The sequence below is a fragment of the Melanotaenia boesemani genome, chromosome 9 (genome assembly GCF_017639745.1).
Source record: "Melanotaenia boesemani isolate fMelBoe1 chromosome 9, fMelBoe1.pri, whole genome shotgun sequence".
In the NCBI taxonomy this organism is placed as follows: Eukaryota; Metazoa; Chordata; class Actinopteri; order Atheriniformes; family Melanotaeniidae; genus Melanotaenia; species Melanotaenia boesemani.
The window spans coordinates 20,112,053-20,135,248 of NC_055690.1; the positions used below are offsets into that span (position 1 = coordinate 20,112,053).

At 37.5% G+C, this 23,196-nt stretch overlaps 1 protein-coding gene across 1 annotated transcript; it reads right to left on the minus strand.

Moving 5' to 3' along the window:
* Positions 1 to 14,112: 14,112 nt before the first annotated feature.
* tmem160 (transmembrane protein 160) lies at positions 14,113 to 16,682 on the minus strand. Its single transcript, XM_041995867.1, has 4 exons — positions 16,385 to 16,682; positions 15,947 to 15,971; positions 15,757 to 15,849; positions 14,113 to 15,075 (listed from the first exon to the last, which is right to left on the minus strand). Exons 1-4 carry the CDS (start codon positions 16,604 to 16,606, stop codon positions 14,759 to 14,761), a joined length of 657 nt encoding a protein of 218 aa, XP_041851801.1. The 5' UTR covers positions 16,607 to 16,682; the 3' UTR covers positions 14,113 to 14,758.
* Positions 16,683 to 23,196: the final 6,514 nt, after the last annotated feature.

Consider the following 23,196-nt stretch of genomic DNA (forward strand, 5'->3'; position numbering starts at 1 on the left):
GGAGGGAGGGGAGCACAGGCGAACGTGAGGAGGAGACCAGAAAAAGAGGACTCTAGGGTGAAAGGGTAGAAGAGGATCTGAAAGAGCTGAGAGGAGCTCGGGGAGGAGGAGGAGGAGGTGGGGTGTTGGTCATACTCAAGCAGCTATTCGGTTGCACTCTGCATGCGAAACACAACTGCACTGAAATGCCTTGGAAATCAGTGAATTAGAGGTGTGAGGAAGCAAAGGAGAAGAGAGGAGAGGAAGAGGGGGTGACTCTGAGGTGAGTCTCAACAGCAACACGGTGTGTCGATGGCTGGGAGATATCACAGACCTTCGCCCCATCCTAGTCAGAGATAGTTATCACAGACAGAACCCCACCGTCACCAACACTCCCACACACACAACACCCACATGCTGCTACACTCAGCTCATATATATGTGTGCAGATGAGCAGCTCATTATAAAAATTATACATGTGCAGCAATCACAGTTTGTACATCTTTTGAGTCTCATATAGGGAGAGTAACTACTGACTCTGACAGCACTCACATATTATACTGGGCCTTGGTTTGCATAATCAAGAAAAATGTGACCACATTCTCTGAAACATTGATTTAGGAGGAAGCTTTTTATGTGCAAATAGTGTGCTGAAATATAATTTGTTTGATTTCTTATGATCTAGGAAAGAGCTGTTTGCACATTTTGTCTTCATTTTCCATGAGAAAGTTTGTAGCACTTAGTCATGGAGTGTATTCTCTTTAAAGTCTCTTATGCCCTTGTGTTTCTTTTCCTATTGCAAAGCAGTGTGTCTTGTTCTCTGTAACTTTGCTTTTATCAAACTTGGGTGCATGTCTCAATTTACCATGTACATGTGGTGGGTCTGATGGCAAAAGTTTTAAGTCAAGTATTAGTTTTGACCTACTACAGACAACAAGTAAGACAAAAAAAAACAAACAAAAAAAAACATGACAAAGTCAAAATAAAAGAGGAGTTTCATTATCTGCAATTTACTGTTGCTGGCTATGAGACGGGTATGAAATACTCCTGATACACAAAAATAATTGTGTAAATGTTTAAAGTGTTCGGAAAAGGCTAGATGTATATTATTTATTTATTTGATGTTATATTGGTCTGTTTATCTATTTATTTGTTTGTATGCTTGTTTACTTCCCTGCTGATGGCTGATGAATTAGTTAAAATTCATGTGATGACTTCAGTCACACAGTCTTTTTATGGTCAGTCTAAATTTTCTTACTTTCAAGTCCATTTAAATTAGGTTATTGTTGTATTTAATGATAATAGATGCACAGATATTCAAACCAACCAATCTCTGGACCACAACAACCATGACAAAAAAGGTCATTTGACCTTGTTTAGTTACACAATAACCCAACAATTTTGACAAATATGAGTCTACATTGTCATTATTCTCTGTCTGGGTATGATGACTACAGAGCCTATTAAACACTTATTGTATAATCTTTCCATGCATGCAGTTATTTTAAAACCTTTAATGTTATTGTTCTTGTTTGCAGTCATAGTATAGGTTAAGTTGACAGAGGGAGTATAGGTGCTGTGCGTACATTTGGTACAGTGCAACTACCGCAGTTTGTTAAATGATTCAACCCACTTATAAATGTTTTTTTTTTTTTCTCCCAGTTACAGTCATGTTTATACCCATAATACAGAAATTCACCAAGTTTCAGTGTTGAATCTAACCTAGCTACAAATCACTGGGAGTCTTGCCCAAATGATTATGGATTTGTGTTTGTTAACACATTTTAATATTCATCCAGACAGAATCATAAAATTGAAAAGTTTACATTCCTAAAAATAAACAATGCTAATGCAAATTAATCACAGCATTAAGATAATATTTTTCCATGTTCTTTTATCGGATTTCTAAACCGATGCTACAATGAGGCAGTTTATTCTGAGAGCTTTTAATCTGCAGAGTAAGAAAAAAAAACTCATTTTACCATGTTTTACTTGTCACTACACTATGGCTCCTGGGGAAAATAAGATAATTAATTAGTACCTTTTTAAGAGTGATGAATAAAAAAGAAAGATCAATTGTCAATGAAAGATGAAAAGTTTATTTGAAATGTGAATCTGTTTTACGACACAGGTTTAAACAAAGTAGGAAGTAAATGTAGGATTTATGTCTGATAAAAGAATATCAATGTGTTTAATTGATTTATGAATATAGGATGCGTAGCTAAAACGTGGAGTAAAATCACTTGACTAAATGTCTTGCAGTAATGCAGAGCAACAGAATGTAGAACACACAGAGAGCTCCTTGTTTTTCCAACGTTTTATAGGCTGAAAGTAGGTCCAGCTCAGTTGGTAGTAGCTGCAGAGGAGGGACAAGCAGGTGGAGGCAGGAGAAGCTGCAGGAAAAAAGACTTAAAAAAAACTATTTTAATGTTTTAACTTTTCTTGGACGTAGCTGTAAGTTTCACAGTAAGTCTCGGTCAGCTAGTGTCGTCTCCACTGTGTGGAGTGTCTGGGCCCATTTGTTAAGAGAGTTTAAGTGGTTAATATGTGTTAATAAGTGAGCTTTGCTGTTGTGTATTTTTGTTTACTGTTAATTGAAAGACATACATTTTATTTAACTATTTCCATCTGCAAATTCAGTGGTGGACATTTCATTTAAATTAGAATCAGAAGGTAACTTGACTTAAGGGATTGTGTACTTTGATTCACTTGAACATATTTTGTGCTTCATTTTGAGGGTAAATTTTTTTTTATTAAATCTTGCCAAATTATTATTTTTTCCAGGTTGTCTGGTGTCAATCCTTCAAAATGGTTTGATAAGTGTTTTTTGAGTGTTCCCATAGCGCAGGGATCACCAAATCTCGACCTCTTCGGCCAGTGTCCTGCAGGGTTTTGATGTTTCCCTGCTGAATCTGGTTTAAATTAAATCAGCTTGTTGTCAAGTTCTGCACAAGCCTCTTAACACCACATTGTTTAAGTAAAGTGTGTTGAAGCAGGACACATCAAAAACCTGCAGGACACTGAATCAAGAGGTCCAGAGTTGGTGATTCCTGCAGTCAAGTAAAACTAACACACTGAAACAGATAAATAATTGTGCTAGCTACCTTAACTCACAGCAAACCACATCCACCCCATCAGCCTAGCTAAAGTAGCTTATTCACTATGATATCTATAAAGAGAGACTGAGGATTTATGATCTTGAACTGAGAAATGCAGACCATTCTTTTCTGAATTTAGCATCACTGCTAAAAAACAGCAATAATGTGCGTGTCTTGTTCGTTACTGTTGACAGGCCAACTAATCCTCCTGTGTCAGAAAACCCCAGAACTTCTATCCAACCTGGCCTGTAATCAGTTTGCTTCCTTCTTTACAGACAAAATTTAGAAAATCAGGTAGGGAAGACATATCTGCCTGTGTCCATTCAGAGACATGAACACCATGTCACACTTCTCTCCAATCAGTTCTAAAAACCTGGAGGAGATCATTGGCCACCTGAACACCACCACTTGCTGTCTTGATGCCCTGCCAACCTGGCTTTTTAAGAATGTTTCAGGATGCATGGCCTTAGTTATTTTACAGATTATAAACACGTCTCTGATTTCAGGTGTCTTCCTACAGACCCTAAAAACAGCCGTTATCAAGCCACTACTGAAAAAGAAAAACTTACACTTGTCACTCATGAGCAGCTACAGACCGATATCAAACTTCTCCTTTCTTAGTAAGACTGTAGAAAAAGCTGTCTTTCAACAGCTGCACAACTCACTGACACTAAACCATTGTTTTGATGTCTACCAGTTGGGTTTTGGCCACACTACAGCACTGAGACTGCTCTAGTTAAGGTCTTTAATGACGTCTGCCTGAGCACAGGTAGCGGAAATATTTCAGCCCTGGTACTGCTAGATCTTAGTGCTGCATTTGACACAATCAGCGGTAACCAGACTGGCTGAAAAAATGGGTAGGACTTTCTGGCACAGCAATTAATTGGTTTGAGTCCTATTTAAAAGACAGGGACTACTTTGTGTCTATAGGTAACTATAAATCTGAGCAAACCAAAATAACCTGTAGATTTTTTTTTTTTTTTTTTTTTTTTTTTTTTTTTTTGTAGATTTTTAATTACAACTAAAGTGGTAACAAGTTTTTTCAGTATTTTCTGTTTAACACAATCATATCTGATGGTTTTATGACTTTTATATCCTCTTCATTAAATGCAAAGAGTTACATAGGTAATTATGCTGAAATTATGTTGTTTGAGATGATCAAGCATGTGGAATTGTTGATATAGAATAAATGTATCTTAACATCTCCGCTGGGTTACAAAAGTATAGAAGTGCTTAACATGCTATATTGACTCACTCATAGGCATGTGAAGTTTATCCCAGTAAAGGTCAGTTTACACTAAATATTTGTTAGTATTTGATTGTCTATTCTTGGGGCAACACCTGGGGAGCCTTTCAGATATTAAGGGTTGCCCGTACGTGTGCAGTTACTCATTTCTCTGACTTTACTGTTGTGTGTTTGGAAAGGTGGTGATATTGATGCCGTCTAAGTTAGACCTTGATTCATCAACAGAAAACACTTCTTCACTTCATTTGGAAAGAAGCTGAAAGCTCAGATGGAGGATAAAGATATACTGAAGTCATTTGAGAGGTTGTTTGCATTCAAGTTTAAGGCAATTTTTTTCTAGATGAAGACAGCTAGATATCTCACTGTTTAGTTATCAGCTTCAGGACATGGTTCATGATGTGAGATAAATGAGTGTTTGAGTGAAGCTGTGCTTTATTTAAAATTGAGAATATATTTCCTTGAAATTAATTTTGAGAGATAAAGACACCAAAGTGATGGAATAACACTAAATTAATGAGATCATTATTACTGTGATATCATCTGTCTAATACAGAGTGTAGCTTTCCCTTGTGTGTAGTGTTGTAACTTATTCTCATTGTTTTAAACTAGACTATAGCAAATATTAATGAAAAAGTAGCTCAACCTTGACATAGTGTAAAACAGAAAATATGAGCAAATGTTAGATTTAACCTTGTGAACAAAGACAGAATGTCAAGTTTTTTTGTCTCATCTTTTAAGGCATTACATTCTTCTACAAATATCTTCCATCAATCAGAAGAAGCATCTTAAATGGTAAGCAATGAACACGTAAGAGCTGAACTGGAATGGCTGTTACATCTGTTTTATAGCCTAAAAATACTCCTTTTGCCCTCCTGCTCTTCTCTATGAGGGAGAACATGATTCTAATATTTTCTTTGCTTTTGCTGCTATTTTATTTTCAGCTGCTGTAGTGTTATATTCTCTTGTGTTCACTCTTGCAGGGTAGGTCTAAAGTCAGGGTCTAAAGTCAGACACCTCATGCAACATCTGTAGCCATATTCTGATGTTTTTTTGATTAATCCCAGTGTGACTATGCTGCATGGATCCCAGATGGCTGATGAAAAGTAAAGACACGGGACAATCTGATTCCATTTTAACTAGGCTCCATCCTTGTGTTTACTCTAACCTCATTGTGTATGTACCTCATTCATTCAGAGACCAACAGAGTGCAATGTGGCTCAGTGGACTTCTCTTTAAAGTGGATGACTCTATTTTCATGCCAGATCTTCTAAATGTAACCTTCACATCCTTAACCAAATTCTGAGTTGTTTTATTTCTTAATTTCATTTCAAATTCAAAACACATACAAATAAGTATTTGAAGTCACTAATAACATTTTATCTGTTTTTGTTGGTCTACAGCAGTGGTTCCCAACCTATTTTCCTTGAGGACCTCCTTCATGCAAATATTTAAAAGCCATGGACCCCCTGCCCCACCCCATGCTGAAACCATGTTTGGTTTTATGCTTTCAAAAGGGAGATTCTCACAATAAATAATGTGTTCTGGCTGACTCATGTCCTTTGATAAAGCCAAAGTTAAATTAACAGCACACAGCCCTTACTTTGTTTTTATTAGTATTATTATTCATAAAATAGAGAAAATGTGTGGACATTACTCACAATAGCTTTTAATGTTCAAAGCCTTGGGAACCACCTATGCTCTTTCGGGAGTCCCAGACCCCAGGTTGGGAACCATGGGTCTACAACACCATAAAAAGAATGAAGGTGTATGAAGAGGGAATGGCCATCTCAGTGAGATTTATGAGCAGGACTGAGCTCTCCTGGATTATGCCTGGTTGGCTCCTGTCAGAGCTAACAAACAAGCAAAGAGGAAAAGCTGCAGTCAATTTGGCACACAGGCCAAAAGATTCAGAGCTGTCAATGGATATAATTCTATATATAGTAACATTTCCTACTGTGTTCATGAAGCCCTAAATTTTCCTCTCCGTTTCATGTAAAGACGAAGATATTGTCGTCATTATATCTCTGTTTTAAATCTGAAGTTACCACCTGCAGCATGGCCAGATCTACTGGGGTTGCAAAGTGTGGCCCCTTGATTCAGAGTGGCAGTTGCCACCGTGAAACCACTGGTACAGCATGTCTGTACAACACAGGTAAAACTAACTTTAAGATTAAATTGTTATTGAGTGAGATGCCTCCTCCTGCTTATTTTTTCTTTGAGCTTTTCTTGAAGGTGTCGTTTTGTGGGACTATGAAACAAAATGACATGTTAATATAGGTCCACACTAATCCTTAAAATCTTAATAGATCTTAGTATGCTTAAAAAATCTTCTCCATTGGTTTTCTTATTTGTGCCTCCAACAAAATGGAAAACTGTTCAGAATTTGAGGGCAGGATGTGACTGTATTGATCAGTTCATTATTTAGTGGGTTGGTCAGACTTTGGCTGTAGACACAGTAACACTGTGAGATGGTCCAGCACTGTTGCACTACTATGACAAAAAAACTGCTGGTTTCTCTGTATACTCTGTTGCTTATAACTGTCTTATTTTTTTAGATATGACTCTTTTAAAAGGTTTAAAAGTGGTGTGACCTCCATCTGTGTCTGATCTTTGCCACAGTACATCTTTCAGCTGAGTCGGGCTTGCAGCTCCTACAAAGAAGCAGCCTGAAGATTCCTTTTATGGTACAGCATAGATTGTCAGCATAAACCTCTATCTTAGTCCCTTTAGTTGCACAAACTTTTTCCTCATTCCACAGTCATTCTCACACATTACTCATTTCATTAAATACCGGATGAAAAAATTATTAAAACAGTTGTTATCAAAGTTATGTTGTCACCACAAGAGGGCAATGAAGCCTTTCCACTCATGTATAGTGACACAGTGGGAGCACAGACATTGTTCAAGGATTTGTCATTTTGTGGCATCCAAAACAGGGGTAGATTAGAGTTTTGGGATCATCTTTAAATGTAGTAATCTCTTCACAAACATGTTGACATGATTGCATTTTTCAAGCCATGTCAGATGATAACATTTGAGCTTTCTTTGTTTTCATCTTTTATCTTAAAATGACAGGAGAAGGGAAACACCTGCCATTATAAAATGGGTGCTAAGGATAATAGCAAGAAACCTTAAGATTTGAATACTGACCACCTAATTACAGCAAATTACAAGACGTGCATCAGTACTGTAATTTTGCAACAACCCTAATGTAAATGGTGAAATTAGATGAGCATATAATAGATTTTATTTGATATTTGCTTCTTTTTTTTTACAAAGTGCAACATGTAATGTTTGGAAATTGATCAATATACAGTCATTAATGGGACTGGAATTAATAAATGTGAGACTATGTACTTGAGCTTAGAGAATTTCTATCATTCAGAAAGTGAAATCAATTCAAGGAAGACAGGAACTGGATTGTAAAGTTGATCACTGTCTGACCTGCTTTTAGTGTACAAAGTATTGTACAACAGCTAGTGAACCTGTGAATAATTCTCATCTAAATTTAGTTTTGTGTATATAAATACATGTTTTACAGTTTTTCTCTGTTGGTTTGGCTCATTTTATGAAACAGAAATTACATTCTCAAAATAACATGGACAAATCTCCAAACAGAATGGCATTTTTCATTGATTTCATCAAATTGCAAATGTCATAGTACATGATGCAAGTGTCTCAGTGCATCTTTGCAAATCGTTATGTACAAGTAGCCTACAGTTAGCACAATGAGCCCACATTTAGTTCATTTTCCAAATAAATAGATCTTGCTAATATAAACGGATTAGTTGATTCTCAGTCGGATGGTTGTTCTCTCCAAAACATGTCAGTGTGATTTCATTGTGTAAGTCATGATATGTACAATGGTCTGTTAAACTGTCTAAATTAGTCAAGAACACCATATATGAATATGATGTGGATGAAAATCTATGGCCAAACAGAGCAGCGTGTGGATGGCCAGGAGGAGGAGGATGGTGGCCAGGAGAAGGAGGGTGACAACAGGAACCAGTAAAAGTGTTACTTTATGAGAAAGTGAAACTTTATTTACAGCACTTTAGGCTAGATTTGATTTTTCTTTGTTTGTGTTTATATTTTGTACATATACAGTACAGTGTATACTTTTTTCTTTTTATATACTATAATGTATGAAAGTGTAAATAAAAATGGTTACAATTTTCTTGGCAGTATGAGTGCAGTGTGTGTGATGTAAAACTTTGGAGGCTGCTCTTACTGTGTGCTCTTATTATGCCCAGTGACAAATCATCTAGGCATTTTGACTTGCAGTGCTTACACAATGCCAAAGGGATGATGCATTTTAGGGGCACTGACTACATGAGAAATGAATTTAGTTTTGACACCTAGGTAAACAGTTTTGGGAGAGAAATGAGCTTGTGCATGTGATCCACGGTGTTGTGCTGAACCATCCAGGTTATTTTGGCAAAAGCATTAAGTGAATGCAAATGAGCCAAAAGAGTTAAAAAGGATCTTTGCAGTTATATGGTACTGACTCTTTACTTGGGAAAGGAACCTAGTTTTGAAACAGTTTTGGGAAAGATATGAGCTTTTGCTAGTGAGCTGTAATGCTGCTCAGATCTGTAAGACTGTTTGGCCAAATGATCTTCTGTCACATGTGTTTGATGTGAACCTGCTCTCATCCATGATAAGCACAGGGCTCCACTGGTGAATCTGCCAATGTTGGTATTGTCTTGCAAATGCCAGCCAGGCTGTACGGTGCTGGGCTGCAAGAACAAGTTCCACTTGTGGACTTAGTGCCTTCAAACCCTTCCTTTTATAGGGGTTGTCTTGCTAATTGCCTCTGATTTCCACCTGTTCCATTCTGTTGTCTGTTCCATTTGTACAATAACAGGTGAAACTGACTCACAATCAGTGTTACTTCCTAACTGGACAGACTGACATCCCTGAAGTCTGACTGACTTTGAGTTACATGGTAATGATTTTGTATTCTCTTTATTTTTTTGAGCAGTGTATATAATTGCCATCATTTTTGCAAAGCTCTTAAGGTTGACAGATAACCTGTAGCAGCTGCAGACACAAACTCAGTCCAGAAAATGCTCTCGCTCTCATTTTTACCCAACGCTTTGAACTTTGTTTTATTTTTAAAGCAATGAGAATGCAGACCCTTTCATAACAAGATAATAGTCGCAAACTATGAAGATAAAAAGTACACTGTATATTTATGTATTCAATTTAAAATTCTAGCATTGTGCCACACTTAATCCCTACCCCCTAACCTCTGTCCCTACCCTCATTTTTAACCCATAACCTCTTCCCCTGCCCTTACTGCGAGACATGAGGTTAGCACCTCTCACCTTCCAACTTCCTGCACTTCCTCCCTCTCATTCCATTCTCTTTTCTTTTTCTGTCTTTTTCCATCTATTTTATCTCTTTCTGTATTTTCCCTCTCTCCCTCTTGCTCCCCCTGCCCCCTCTCCTTCACCTTTCTCTCTCACTTTCTATATATCAATATCGTCATCTTTTAGGGCTCAAGAATCTTTTAACTAGCGTTGTTTAGTCTCTGTTGTGGGCGAAACTTTATCTACTTAACCCAAAACACTAACCCTTAAACCCTTATCTAATCTTTATCCATAACGCCTAACATTCAGTGTTGGATAACATTATCTTTCAACATTAAATAATTAGAATACAGGATTCTTTTTATTAGAAAGGAATGGCTTATTCAGGCATACTTGCTTTACATTAACTAGTTAAGAGTACTTTTGCACTACCAACTATAAACACCCCATTTGTAATTCTTTGTGCACTTTTGTGATAAAATAATCCAACATTTATCTTTGAATCTACAATCTTAACCTCATTGCATAGTCTGTTTTATGGTTTATAAACTGAAGCTTGCAGGTAAATAACAGAAATGACAGCTGCAATATCTCCTTAAGAGCTCATTTATGCTCCCTTTATGTACTTAAATAGGTACTTAAATGTCAAAAGTCACTGCACACATTACAGTGGCATGGTTGTTAGACAATACATCCACTAGAGGACAGTGCAGAGTTCACATCTGAGTTCTTCTTCCCCCCCTTTCTTAACACAGTAACAAACATGGCAGTTTCCCCTAATAGTGTTTAAGAGTATCAGCCGCATAGGATTCCAACAAAACCAAAATAAATTAAACAAGGTAAGGTAAATAATATACTATACAAGAAGAATACAGCATTGATTCAAATTTCTCAATCACTGGGAATATGAATAAATATTAATTTATTAATTAATTAATAAATTAAAATTTAAATACAAAATTTTTATTATCAAATAAAACAATTCTGGACAGAAGGGGGAAAAGAAACAGAATAGATAATTGTGCATAATGCGCACCGCTGGCCTGTCTGTTTAACTGTTAAAGCTGGAGCACTTCAGGCCCTACATGGCTAAGTGTGGGAAAAGAAAAGCTTTTTTTATGTAGTCTCTTACGGATACAGCTATGTTTGACCAGGCCTGTGCAGTAAATAGTCTGGCTCTATTAAGCTGTGCTGCTTTGCTGTACCCTCTACTGAGGCTTTACTCTAGTAGGATGCCATCCAGTGGTGAATTAAACTGAGAGTGGGATTAAACCACAGCGACAGTATAGCCTTCAGTGGTGGAGCTTTCCCAAATCGTATGGATCATTGCGCCCAGCATTTTATCTTGGCAGTGAGTACAGTTAGAACATGTAATTATTATCACCTTAAAGCAAGTAGTTGGGATGGCATAGGCCCTCCAAATCATCTTGAAATGTATGAGTTATGTTTGTATGATGTTTAAATTGGAACAATCAGGCTCAACACCAGCATTGTGCAAGTCTTTCTCCCATAACCCTTCAACTGTCCGTGCAGCTGTAAGTTGATCAAGCAGAAAGTTATACTGTATATGTACTATCTTTCAAGCGTTCTGTCCAGGACCAGTCTCCCACATGGTGTTCTGGCAAGGGTTTATCCCAGGGTATCCCATATGCCTTTATTGTGGAATTGAGTCTCAAGTAGAAAAAATGAGAGGTGTCTGACAAGTCCTTTTTTTTCAAACTGTCTTGTGTGTCTGACAAGTCATATGTCATGCTAATATCTTGGAATGAAAATGAATGGAATCTGTGCCATTAAAATCATCTGCAAAACTGGAAACTCTTTTATTTTATCTTGACAGGCAAACATCAAAGGTTGCCCACCAGATAGAAAATGGTATTTATTCCATAGCAGAGATGTTTTTAAAAACGAGTCACTTCTGCCCTTCACCAGTTCAACTTTGCCACACAGTTTTCAATGTTGGTTATGATGCTTCCATCATACAAGTTCATTTTTCTACACCCCCTACCTGTATATAGAAGGTAAGGATTCACCTGTGTTGCTTCTAAGGCCTGGCATTTTTAGTAAATGCTTCTTCTTCTTTTTCTTCCTTTTTTATTTGTTTTTAAGGGACAGTGGATATTAATATACATATATAATGTAAATATGCAGGATTACAGCAAAGCTAATTTCCATGCTTAGTCCCTTAGTCCCAACACTATAGAATAATCTGTCTGTCTGTCTGTCTATCTATCTATCTATCTATCTATCTATCTATCTATCTATCTATCTATCTATCTATCTATCTATCTATCTATCTATCTATCTATCTATCTATCTATCTATCGAGTAGTATTGCTTAATTTATTTATATGTATTTCTTTAAACAGTGAAATGTGACATTGTTAATTATAATCAAATGAAGCTGTGATTTATTGCAAATAAATAAATAATTAAAGTGTAAAGTAGGTTGTTTGCTGTCTTTATAACAGCATGTATCATTTTAATATAGTAATTAAGTTTTGTAATTGTGAGGCCTTGGTGATCAAATGTTTGTCAGTAATTCTTAACACATACAAACACATGCACAAAATCATAACACCCACCCATCAGCCTGCTAAAATTACTCTCCTTGGATCAATATGAACAATATGATACAATGAACAATACGAATGTCTACATGCCGTTCACAGGTGAGTGCCCCTCGTGCATCTTGTGCCCATGCAGTAATTGTCCAATAGGAGGCTTGTGCCTATTTAAATCCAGGTGATGACTTTTATTTTGGCCAGGCAGTGTATCATGCAATTATTATACCCAGAGAAATTATAGTTAGAAATTATTTAAAACCCAATAGTGATGTAGCATTTAAATCCCTGATGAAAGCATGTAAAATTCCAAATGGAGCTGCACTTATCTGACAGACAAGCCACTTAACTCAGCTCTAACAAAGGATTATCAGAAGGAGGAAATCTTTCCAAGAGCAGCATGGCAGATGAACCTGTTTCTGGAGGTGAAGTCAAGTACAAAAATGTGAAAGCTGGAAAATGTTAAGCCCAGAGCAAAAGACTGAACCCACTGAAATCCCTAAATTCCTCCTAATTCAAAAGCAAAGCAGCCTAAGTGATGCAATTAAGGCCTACAGACACAACTAGCACAACACAAATGTTGTTCGATGGCTCCCTGCCGCTAATCTGTCTGCCTGCTGTGGAGGTTAACCACCCCCTGATGAGGCATCAGACCAGGAAGGTGCTGTACCAACCAACTCCAGACAAAATTTGTGTTATAAAATTAAATTGGAATTTAAATTAGTGTCTTACACTCATGGAAATAGAGGTATACTATTTATCTTTAATAGTATGATTTGCATTTCTAAATTAGATTTTTTAAGCTTTAAAGTCACTTTAAGTGAATCCCAATAGAACAATAGTTCTTTCTCAGATTATAAATAATCAAAAGTATTACATTTAAAAGTTTGCTTTGTTAGTTTATGAAAAAGTAGTCAAGTTTCCTTTTCAATTCGCCACATCAAGTACATACACAGAATGGGAATGGCTGTTCTCCAAGGCGCTGCCATGTAAACATGCACATGATTTCTTAACAGTAAAACACAGTAGGCATACCAGAAACTAAGCTGAGGCTTAGTAAATAATTAGATAAATAAAACAAGTTTAAAACCAAGTGATTGTAGGCATATATTTTCTAATAAAATAATCAGTATTTCAGTACCTTTAAAATGAATCTCCAACCCTTTTAATCTGCTTCTCCCATGTCCATTTGATTGCAAAATAATTAACTATACCAGGGTTCCCCATCTCCAGTTCTCAAGGCCCATTGTCCTGTACACTTTCAATGTTTCCCTGCTTCAACACAGTTGACTCAAATTAATGGCTCAATGGCAGCCATGTGCAGATCTTGTCAGAGATGCATTTAACTTGAATCATGGGTGTGTTGCAGCAGTGAAACATCAAATACCTGCAGGATAGTGGGCCTTCAGGACCAGGGATGGGGATCACCGAACTATACGCATTTGCATGTAAAACCGATCTTTGTAAAGCAGAGCTAAGCTGAAGCTGCCTGATTTGTTTTCCCATTATGATTTAGATGTGGACTATGATCCTCAGCAGGTCCTAATTTATAACTCTTTATTGCATGAAATATATTTAATAATCTATTTAAGCAGCTCACAATTTTTGGGTGAATCTTGCAAATGCTAATAACCATTATTACTGGAAGAAATACAGTGAAGTTTTGACGCATTTTGCTTTATTACTGTACACACAGTGGGGTGCACTGAAAGTGGTGCACAAAAGTAAACCATAGTAAACTCCATTTAAACACACAAACTTAACGTCATTGACTTTTTACACCCATTAATAGAAATTATTGTGATAAATTTAATAAATGTACTCCATAATGTTTATGGCTACAGTTTAAAGCTGTCCATGAATATCAGCAATACAGAACAAAATGTAACATGACAGAAAAAAATCCTGTTTCCATACCTCTAGATGCAAACAAAAGCTGATGAAAGTGCTACTGCAACTGTGAAAAAAAATATCAAATACAAAAAACCCTCTTTTGGTTTTCTTTATTCAAACTAAATATTGAAACATGCACATTGTCAATTCTTTCTAGTTCTCAAGGCTTCTCTCTTTATTTCAAGACTTTTGTGAAACTTCAAGTATTCACAGTTAACTAAATAAACTGACAAGACAAACAGCATCTAGTAACTGTTGGCTGACGAGTGACTTAATCCTGTGCCATGGAAAGCAGATTTGAGGATGTACAAATAAAAGTTAATAAAACAAGAATCAATGCAACTTTAAGATTGACTAATAATGTCAGCAATTCAGCATAAAATATATTGAATTACAAGAAGTCTTACAAAACAAATTGCCAAAAGTGTAGATTAACTACCAAATTATCACCATATTTCAGCATTTTCTCCGACCAGTTTTCCAAAAGGTCCAGAAAGTCTTAATTCACCTGAATTATATTTTTTATAACAATAGATAATAGATTTGCATACACACTCACACACAACCTGCATATTAATAAGCAATCTGCTTGCACACACACATTACACAAACCCTGAATCAGAGCAACACACACACAACTTTCCACTCTCCATTCCTAGAAGATCTCTACTTGTTTTGCCCATTGCCGTCATTGTCCTCGCTGTCATGAGAGCCACGGTAACCCCGGTGCTCACGCCTATCGCGGCACTGTTGGCATTCTCCCTCGTCCTCTCCCTCCTCTTCCTCATGGATGATTTCCACCTCCAGTCGGCCGATGTACAGAGATACGGCGCAGAGCCAGAAGAGGGCGACAGTGCCCACCACGGATCCTTGAAGCAGCAGAGCTGGCACCGAAAGCAGCATAAGCCTCCGCATGGCAAAGAGGCTGCCAATGTATGAGGCCCCACCAAACGACACACACACACCTCCCAGGATGAAGAAGGCTGAAGGAAAACATATTAACAAGGTATTACTGCAGAGACCTAATTCATTTCTGCACTTAAATCTGAGAAGAAGCCAGATTGGGTGGAGTCGGAATATTTGGGAAATTTGGAATATTAACAGTATATGTTGGTTTAAATATCCTTAAGTGATTGGGGCAAATTATGCTCCACGTGCACTAATGCAGCCTCATACAATCACAGATGCTGTTTATTAAACTGTATGCCAACAACAAGCTGGATAGTCCTTAGTGTTTTTAAGTCGGTGAAAATCATTCCAAACTTTGATTTTTAACATACACAAGTAGGTTATCCACCTCGTTTTAACTCATCTCAGGCTCGGAGAAGGTGGTAAAATTTCTGGATATGGGTCATTTTCTTTGCTTTGTTGTCTTCAGTTCATTTGTGGATGTAGCAAAAAGTTTGGGTTAACTTACAGGGATTCTCAAGAGTTGTTCCTGAACCAACACAAGGATTTTTACAAAAGAACTCATTACCAATCAATATTAATTTTTCAGCCTTGTCACTTTAGATCATTTCATTAGATTATGTAATATATAATCATGATCTGCCCACACAGAATTCCACAGTAGAGAATATATCTCCATCTGATCTATAAAGTTGACTGAGCTCATTTGCAGCTGGACTCTATGGTATATAAAACAATGTTTTAAGAGTCCGTACCATATCCCGCTTCTCGTCCCACTTCACTCTGGACAAATGCAATGACTCCAATCCCAGTTGCCAGCAGGCCGTTCCTGAACCACGAGAGAAATCCTGCAAAGCAAAACAGAAATAAACTGGGGGGTTGTATCAATGGGTTTTGAAGTACCAAACTGCCATATAAAGCACACAAAAGGTGAATGGAAATTACCTGTTTCATGGGACTTTCTCAGCATCTGTAAAAATCAGAAAAAGAAACCTGTCAGCAACATTTGGAGACAAAGTCAGAGTGACCAGATTCGACAACAATGACAAGCTTTTTTGTCATTGTTCCCCCCAAGTTTGGGAACCACTGGACCAGACTAAGATGATTTGGGCAGGTATAGATAGGGATGATACATCTATAGAAGGATGCTGAGGTTGAGACTACCAGGCCTAGAGGGAGACCAAAGAAGAGATTTATGGATGTTGTGAAAGAGGACATGAAGCTGTCTAGTGTGGGATAAAAGGACTGGTTGAGATGGGGGTAGATGATTCGCTGTGGCTACCCCTGAAGGAAATAGCCAATAAGAAGAGAAACGAAAGCAAAAAACTTGTAGCGTCACTACGAGCAGAAAAAAAGCTAGGAACTCCGTCTGGACAGACCTACCAAAGCGTCTGCTTTATCAAGGTCTGTGAGCTGGTACTGCGGCTGCTCTGGCCCCCGACTCTTCCCCCACGGCCCCTTCTCCCCGACACGCTGCCGAGACGATCCATGCAGCCTCCTCAACGAGCCCCAACTACAGGGAGGCCGACTCAGCTTCACAACCCGGGCGAAGTGGCTCAGGGTCTGCGGCAGCTGCCTTCTCGTGAAGAGACTCAAGAAAGACATCGCATCACTAATTCCAACTAGCTAAAACACGATCTGAAAGCAAAAACACAACACGACCTCCGCATGCCCTCTGAACTCTCACCTGGTCAACGAGAACCCGGAAGAGTCTCCGTGGTAGGTGGCCAAGATTAACACAGCGCCATCCTGCGTCAGACACGAAACAAACAGCTTATTTGAAGTGTTGGTCTAATTTAAATATAATTTTAGTGGTTGTTCGTTTTAATATTTTTATGTTCAACGTTTATTTTAACGAAATTCTCCCTCTTAATCAAACAGCTGTAGGATTTTAGTCACACTCAAATGTGAAAGTACATATTTGGGCCACACGAGGTCGCTAGAGGACAAATAACTCAAGACCTCTGTGATGTTTATTCGAATCAGAAAGAAACAAAGAAAAATGTGTGTAGTTTTAAAAAAAAGTTTCTTTTACAAGTGTGTTTTATTAATGAAAGTGTGAAAAATAAAAGACAGAAGGCTTTGGCTGCAGATTGGTTTGCTCTTTCTGATTCCTTAGACCATGCCATGTCAAGTGAGTTTTAAAATTCTAAACAATGTTTTTGTTATAGGAGCATAAAACATACTACTCGACAAGTTATATAAAAACTAACACCTTCTAATGTCCCACTTAGGCTTTGACCTTCTTGTGGAAGGGAAACTGACTAGTGAGATGTTACATTATTTGTTATAAATCAGAAAAGAAATGCTTTTGGATAGGGCTGGGCGATATGGCCTAAAAATAAAATCTCCGATTTTTTATAACCAAATCCGATTTCCGATTTTTTTCCTTTTCTTGTACAAAACATAAATAAACTTATTAAAACATTCATTTGTTTATATAGATGAATGCTAGCAAAAATAAAGCATATAATGTCATAGCTCTTCCACCATATAAACGACTTCATATCTTACATTGAAATATGCGACACAATGCATCCGTGATCTCTTTCCATCTGGATCCTTATCGTACAGGATCCACTGCAGAAATAATTCCCCTGATGAAGGTTGTCTCTTAACTAGTGTTTGCAGCATTTCTCACTGCAGTTATACGTACAGCTAAATCCCAGGCGTGAGTGAAGGGTCACTTTACTGAAAATCTGTCAGACAAACAACGTTCTGGTGTGGAGGGAGGGCTGAGTCTGCTGCTAACTAACTATGGAAAAAAATCCCGATTTTCAAAAAAATTAATCTCCAGAAATGAAAAATTCGATTTATCGATTTTATCGATTAATCGCCCAGCCCTACTTTTGGAATAGCTTTCTGTCAATTTCATCCTTATCTCTGTCCCATTTTGATGTGTATTTGTAAACTCTGGACATTTAAAGACTCTACATTTTGTAGAGAATTCAAGTTCACTATTTTTTATTTATGTTGGAAATCCAAACAACACATTTTCATGGGAAATCTTTTATTAGTATTAACAGCCAAACTGTGAAGTGACTGTAACAATGAATGTAAAGTATCTTAGTGAAAACTTTATCATGGGTTAGGAGGAACTATACTCTGAATTAGAAAGTCTTCAAACATTATAAAACAAACTGCACACGTAGAGTTATTGTAGTACTAACCTCTGTTAATGAACAGAGTGAATGTGAATGTGCACATTACTCCGACCCTAATCAAGACATCAGAAAATATGTTTGGCACTATGGATCCCAGCAAAATCAGTGTTTAAGCTAAGGAAGGTCACAAAGAGACAAAAACACTCAGATACAGATACTGTATAAGGGTATGTGCATATAAGCTGAATGTATATTAATGTGTGTACTTGTGAAAGAGGGGCTTTGCTCCACATGCATTCATTGATGATGAGGTGGTCTATAGTGGATGGTCTTCTGACCTTCTCAGCCCACTGGGACAGAGAGACACCACACCTATCATCACACCGGATTGTTTAGCCGAATCTTTGATGTGATGCCGCAGCTGACCTACTGGTGACTGTCACGCCACTGTTCCCAACACAATGGGAGAGTGATGTTTGTGTGTACAAATGCATATAAAAGAACACAGCTAAGCTGTTTTATGCAACAGGAGTTTTTTTTTTAAAGACAAGATTTTTTTTTCATATATGCTCAAGGAATTAAAAGAAAAAACACTTCTATCATATTTAGAATGAAAGAAATTTTTGTTCACAAGTCTAAAAAAATCATGCTATTCAGTGACAACACTTAGATGAATTTAAATTAGATTAAACTGGGCTGCACGGTGGTGTAGTGGTTAGTACCGCAGCCTCACAGCAAAAAGATCAGACAGCATCTTCCAGCATTAGTCTATGATATTAGTGTAGTATAAAGAAATAAAAATGTAGATGGAAATGATATTGTATGATGCACTGTCTGGCGGAGAAAAAAACAGGCAAATGTTATAGAACAAAGAGTTTCTGTTTTTTTCTTTGGGGAAAATTTAAGTCCTTATTATGAATCTTAACTGTGTATCAGATTCACGTTCATGAACAAAACTGTTTAAGCAAACAGAAACTCTTCCTGATTTCAGTTAAGGACACAGAGTTTGATCTTCTGATTCTTCTGATTAACCTGACTCATGATATCATAAACCCATATCGACTTCCTGTAAGCAACTCTGCTGCAACTCTCTTTATTTTCTTTGAGTATTAATCAACAACCTATTCTCAGTTTTCCCACCTAGTTTTTCATGTATTATGCAAGTTAAGAAGACAAGACTTACAATGCTGTTTTTAGCATAATTCAAATTCAATTTTCTTTCTGTTTCTTTACTTAAAATAGGTATTGACCTGTAGAGTTCACTATATGGTGATCTTTGTGTCTTGCAAGTCCAAACGTAGCCTCTTATCTTAAGGCTAGCTCAAGTCACACATTTAAAACTGTCAAGATGTATTTTTCAAGATGTGTCTTTCAACTTCCTTTAAACCAGCACGCTCTCCTTCAGTGTTTTTCATGACACTTTTTTTTTTTACCATCTTCCGTCTTAATAAAAAAATACAACCTCTCCTTGACACCGAAGTTGCCATGTATTTTTAAAGTGCTAGCTATCTGAATGGCAAGGACATTCATTTGAGCTGCGAGCAGTACTTTTGTTTTATTTATGCAACTTGGCACAAGTATATATATATATATATATATATATATATATATATATATATATATATATATATATATATATATATATAGTGGGAAAAAAAGTAGACTTGAATAGCTGAAAAGCTGTATTGGCCTTTCGAGGAATTCAGACAGATTAGCACAGAAAAACACAACAAAAAACAGAGTTAGCAAGTCTACTTTTAGGCCTTGACAGTGTACATTAACCCTTTATTATCTCTACTTGAGTCCTGTGGCATCAACAGAAGACAGATAGGGAGAGGGATGGTGGAGGAGATGTGTATACGTGCAAAGCTGCACTAATCTGTGTTACACAGTCTGGGGGATTCCAGCCAGCTGCACAGGGAGCACTGACCTTGGCAAAGAGCATGCTGTTTTTTCAGTCCCTGGGACAAACAAGTGTTAGATACAAGTCTCAGCTGGTCAGCAGACAAATGATTTACTGACATTAATGAACTGAGAAAGGTTAGTGTTTTTCAAGTAGGTGTGCTACTTATTAAATACACAAGAATACTAATGTAAAACAATTCAGATGTGCTTTATGTAAACACAGATGTGCTTTTTTCAGTTAATTTATTTATTTTTTCTCCCCACATTGCATTGTGTAAAAACTGCATTGTAAGTCATAAAATACCATGTGCACATGTGTGCATGTAAGATTGTGTTATGTCACAGCATGATTGCTGGGAATGAGTCTGTGTTAATTCCCGTATAACATACGGCATACATAACACAGTTTGTATGCTTTCTTACCACTACCTTGAGTGAGAGCAGCACAGGAACTTGCTTCTCCCTTACAACTAAAACCAAACAATGAATCATTTCTCATCTTCCATGCTGTGGAAACAATGATATCATTGTTACAGAAATTATCTGAAGGCTCTGGCTGCTTATCAGTGAGAAATCTCAGAGTGAAAGGGTACTTTCTTCTACTTGCTGTGCTATATGATTTAAACCTGATCTCAAGTACTCAGTCACCGAATTGTATTTAGAAGTATTTCCCTTATTCCAATATTCCCACTATCTCTTCTTATTTCTCTGCCTACAATCAAAATCGACCTTTGGCCAACTAGAGGAAAGGCTGCTATAGAGTCATGCACATCCTCAGATATGCTACATCTCCATATAAGCAACAGTACAACAAATTGATGGGATGGTCTCTGTTTCCTTTAAAACGTCAATAAAATCTCACCTTTACGCTCAAATGTGTGATAATTTCATCATTCATTATGGCCATCTTGTGCTGTCATGAGGCTGAAATGATCAAGAGAAAGATCACTTAATTTAACAATTTCCAAACAGTGTTTAGGATCCTAAAATATTTTTCAGATTTGCTTAACTCTGCTAACTTAGAAAAAAAAAATCAATTTCATGGTGTTAGGAATTTACTGTGTCCAGAAATGAGTAAAGTTTATTTTACTCAAAACACTAAATTTCAACAATTGACCACCTTCTGATTTAGCATAATCATTTGTTATTGGTCCCCTGCAACATGTTTGCCAGTCAATTGAACTGCAATGCCAAAACTTCAATACATACAGGCCCATTTATGCTTTGGATCATGATTAGTTTCTATTCATAATTATTTATGGTAAAATCCGTCTATCTATACTAATCTTATTTTGTTTTCTTGGAAGTCTAATTTAATTTTATTTAATTTTATTTAATTTTGTTTTATTTTATTTTATTTTATTTTATTTTATTTTATTTTATTTTATTTTATTTTATTTTATTTTATTTTATTTAAATTCCCACCTCAGTCAGAGTTTTAATCATGTCCTGGGTGAGAAGGGGGAAATTAAGCCGGAGTAGGCCGTGTTCTCTTCCTCCATTGTTGAGGCACCTGACCAGCTGCACCAGGGGTGTACAAGATCTGCCTGGAGGTCTTCAACGGTCTGGATCAGGTGGGGCTGTCTTGCTTGACACACCTCTGCAACATTGCGTGGACAGTGCGTCGGGACTGGCAGATTGGACTAGCATGGTGTGTTCCAGGGGGATTCACACTTCTCATGGTCCTGTGGGTGCACAAGGAGTATGGAGTACTGGACCCATTGAATGAGTTATTTGATCGTGTCTTGATCGCGAATGGTGTCAAAACTTGGTCAACTGCCCTTTGTCACAATTCTGTTCATAACTTTTATGGATAGAATTTCTAGTTGCAGCCAAGGTGATGAGGGAGTCTGAGCTGTGATTGTGAATACAAGCGGTCAAAATGAGTTTCCTCTGCAAGGTGGCTGGGCTTTCGCTTAGAGATATGGTGGGAAGCTCTGTCCTCCCGGAGGAACTCTGAGTAAAACTCCTTCTTCTCCACATTGAAAGGAGACAGATGTGATGGTTTGGGGAACTGGTTAGGATACCACCTGGACAGATTTTCCTGGCATGTCTCATTGGGAGGAAATCCTGGGAAAGACCTGGAATATGCTGGAGGGACTCATTCTCTCAACCGGCCTGGGAATGCCTCAAGATTCCCCCAGGGGAGGTGGAAGAAGTGGCCAAGGATAGGAAAGTCGCTGCAACCTGTCCCTGGATGAGCAGTGGAAGATGGATGGATGGATGGATGGATGGATGGATGGATGGATGGATGGATGGACGGACGGACGGATGGCCGGACGGACGGACGGATGGATGGATGGAAATTGCAATGTTTATTCTTCTTTCTCTCTCTCTCTCGCTCTCTCTCTCTCTTTTTTTTTTTTTTCTTAAGGAAATAATAATTAATTTACAAAACTCAAAGTATCGTTTTGGAGGGTGATGGCTGCTGGCCGAAGTGATCTCCTGCACCTTTCTGTCTTGCAGTGAACTTGAAGAAGCCTCTCTCTGAACACACCCTGTTTCTTCACTGTGTTGTGTGGAGGACGTTAAGATGCTAGAATGAGTTAAAGTTAAATAAAGTGAGAATAAATTAAAGGTTCTTATTCTTTAACTTTCTGACACATCTAGTTATCATCATTTAAGCCAGATTTGACTATGTAAACTTACATCTCGACATAAAAAAAAAAAAAAAAAACTTTAGGTCATATCAAGTCAGATGTTTCCTGCATTAACTAGGAAATGAGTAACATTCATGCTGATGAGAGGTGGATTATTGAAAAGCTATCAGAAACAAGGACCAACACGTAACAAACTGATAGAATGATACAACACTGATCATTAGTGAAAGATTAAAGTGTAAGAGCCCAGCTATTGGGTATGGAAATACTGAGCTGAGCCAAAGAGCTTTTGTGTAAGAGACAGGTGATATCCAAACATAGGAGCTGCATCCACAGGGCTCAGAATAAACACAGTTAGCCCCTGGACAACGTTCTCAGCTCGCAGGCAAAGTCCAAGCAAAAGAGACACTTGCACAGCAGCTCAGCTGTACTCACTTTACCCCCTACCACCATCACAGAAACAGTATTGTATATGCAACAATATGCATTAGAGGTTTTAGAAGTTAAAGGTCCTGGATTGAAACATTTGAAGATGTGAAATTTTAAAAATGTAAACATTTACATCAGGGTGCCCATCAGGTTTACT

Excerpts from the sequence above, each read along its gene's own strand:
- tmem160 (XM_041995867.1), bottom strand. The coding sequence starts at position 16,606 with ATGTCTTTCTTGAGTCTCTTCACGAGAAGGCAGCTGCCGCAGACCCTG. Across the intron at positions 15,850-15,946 it reads GAGAAAGTCCCATGAAACAG|GATTTCTCTCGTGGTTCAGG; the intron begins GTAATTTCCATT and ends TTTGCTTTGCAG. Across the intron at positions 15,076-15,756 it reads GGGACGAGAAGCGGGATATG|CCTTCTTCATCCTGGGAGGT; the intron begins GTACGGACTCTT and ends GTTTTCCTTCAG.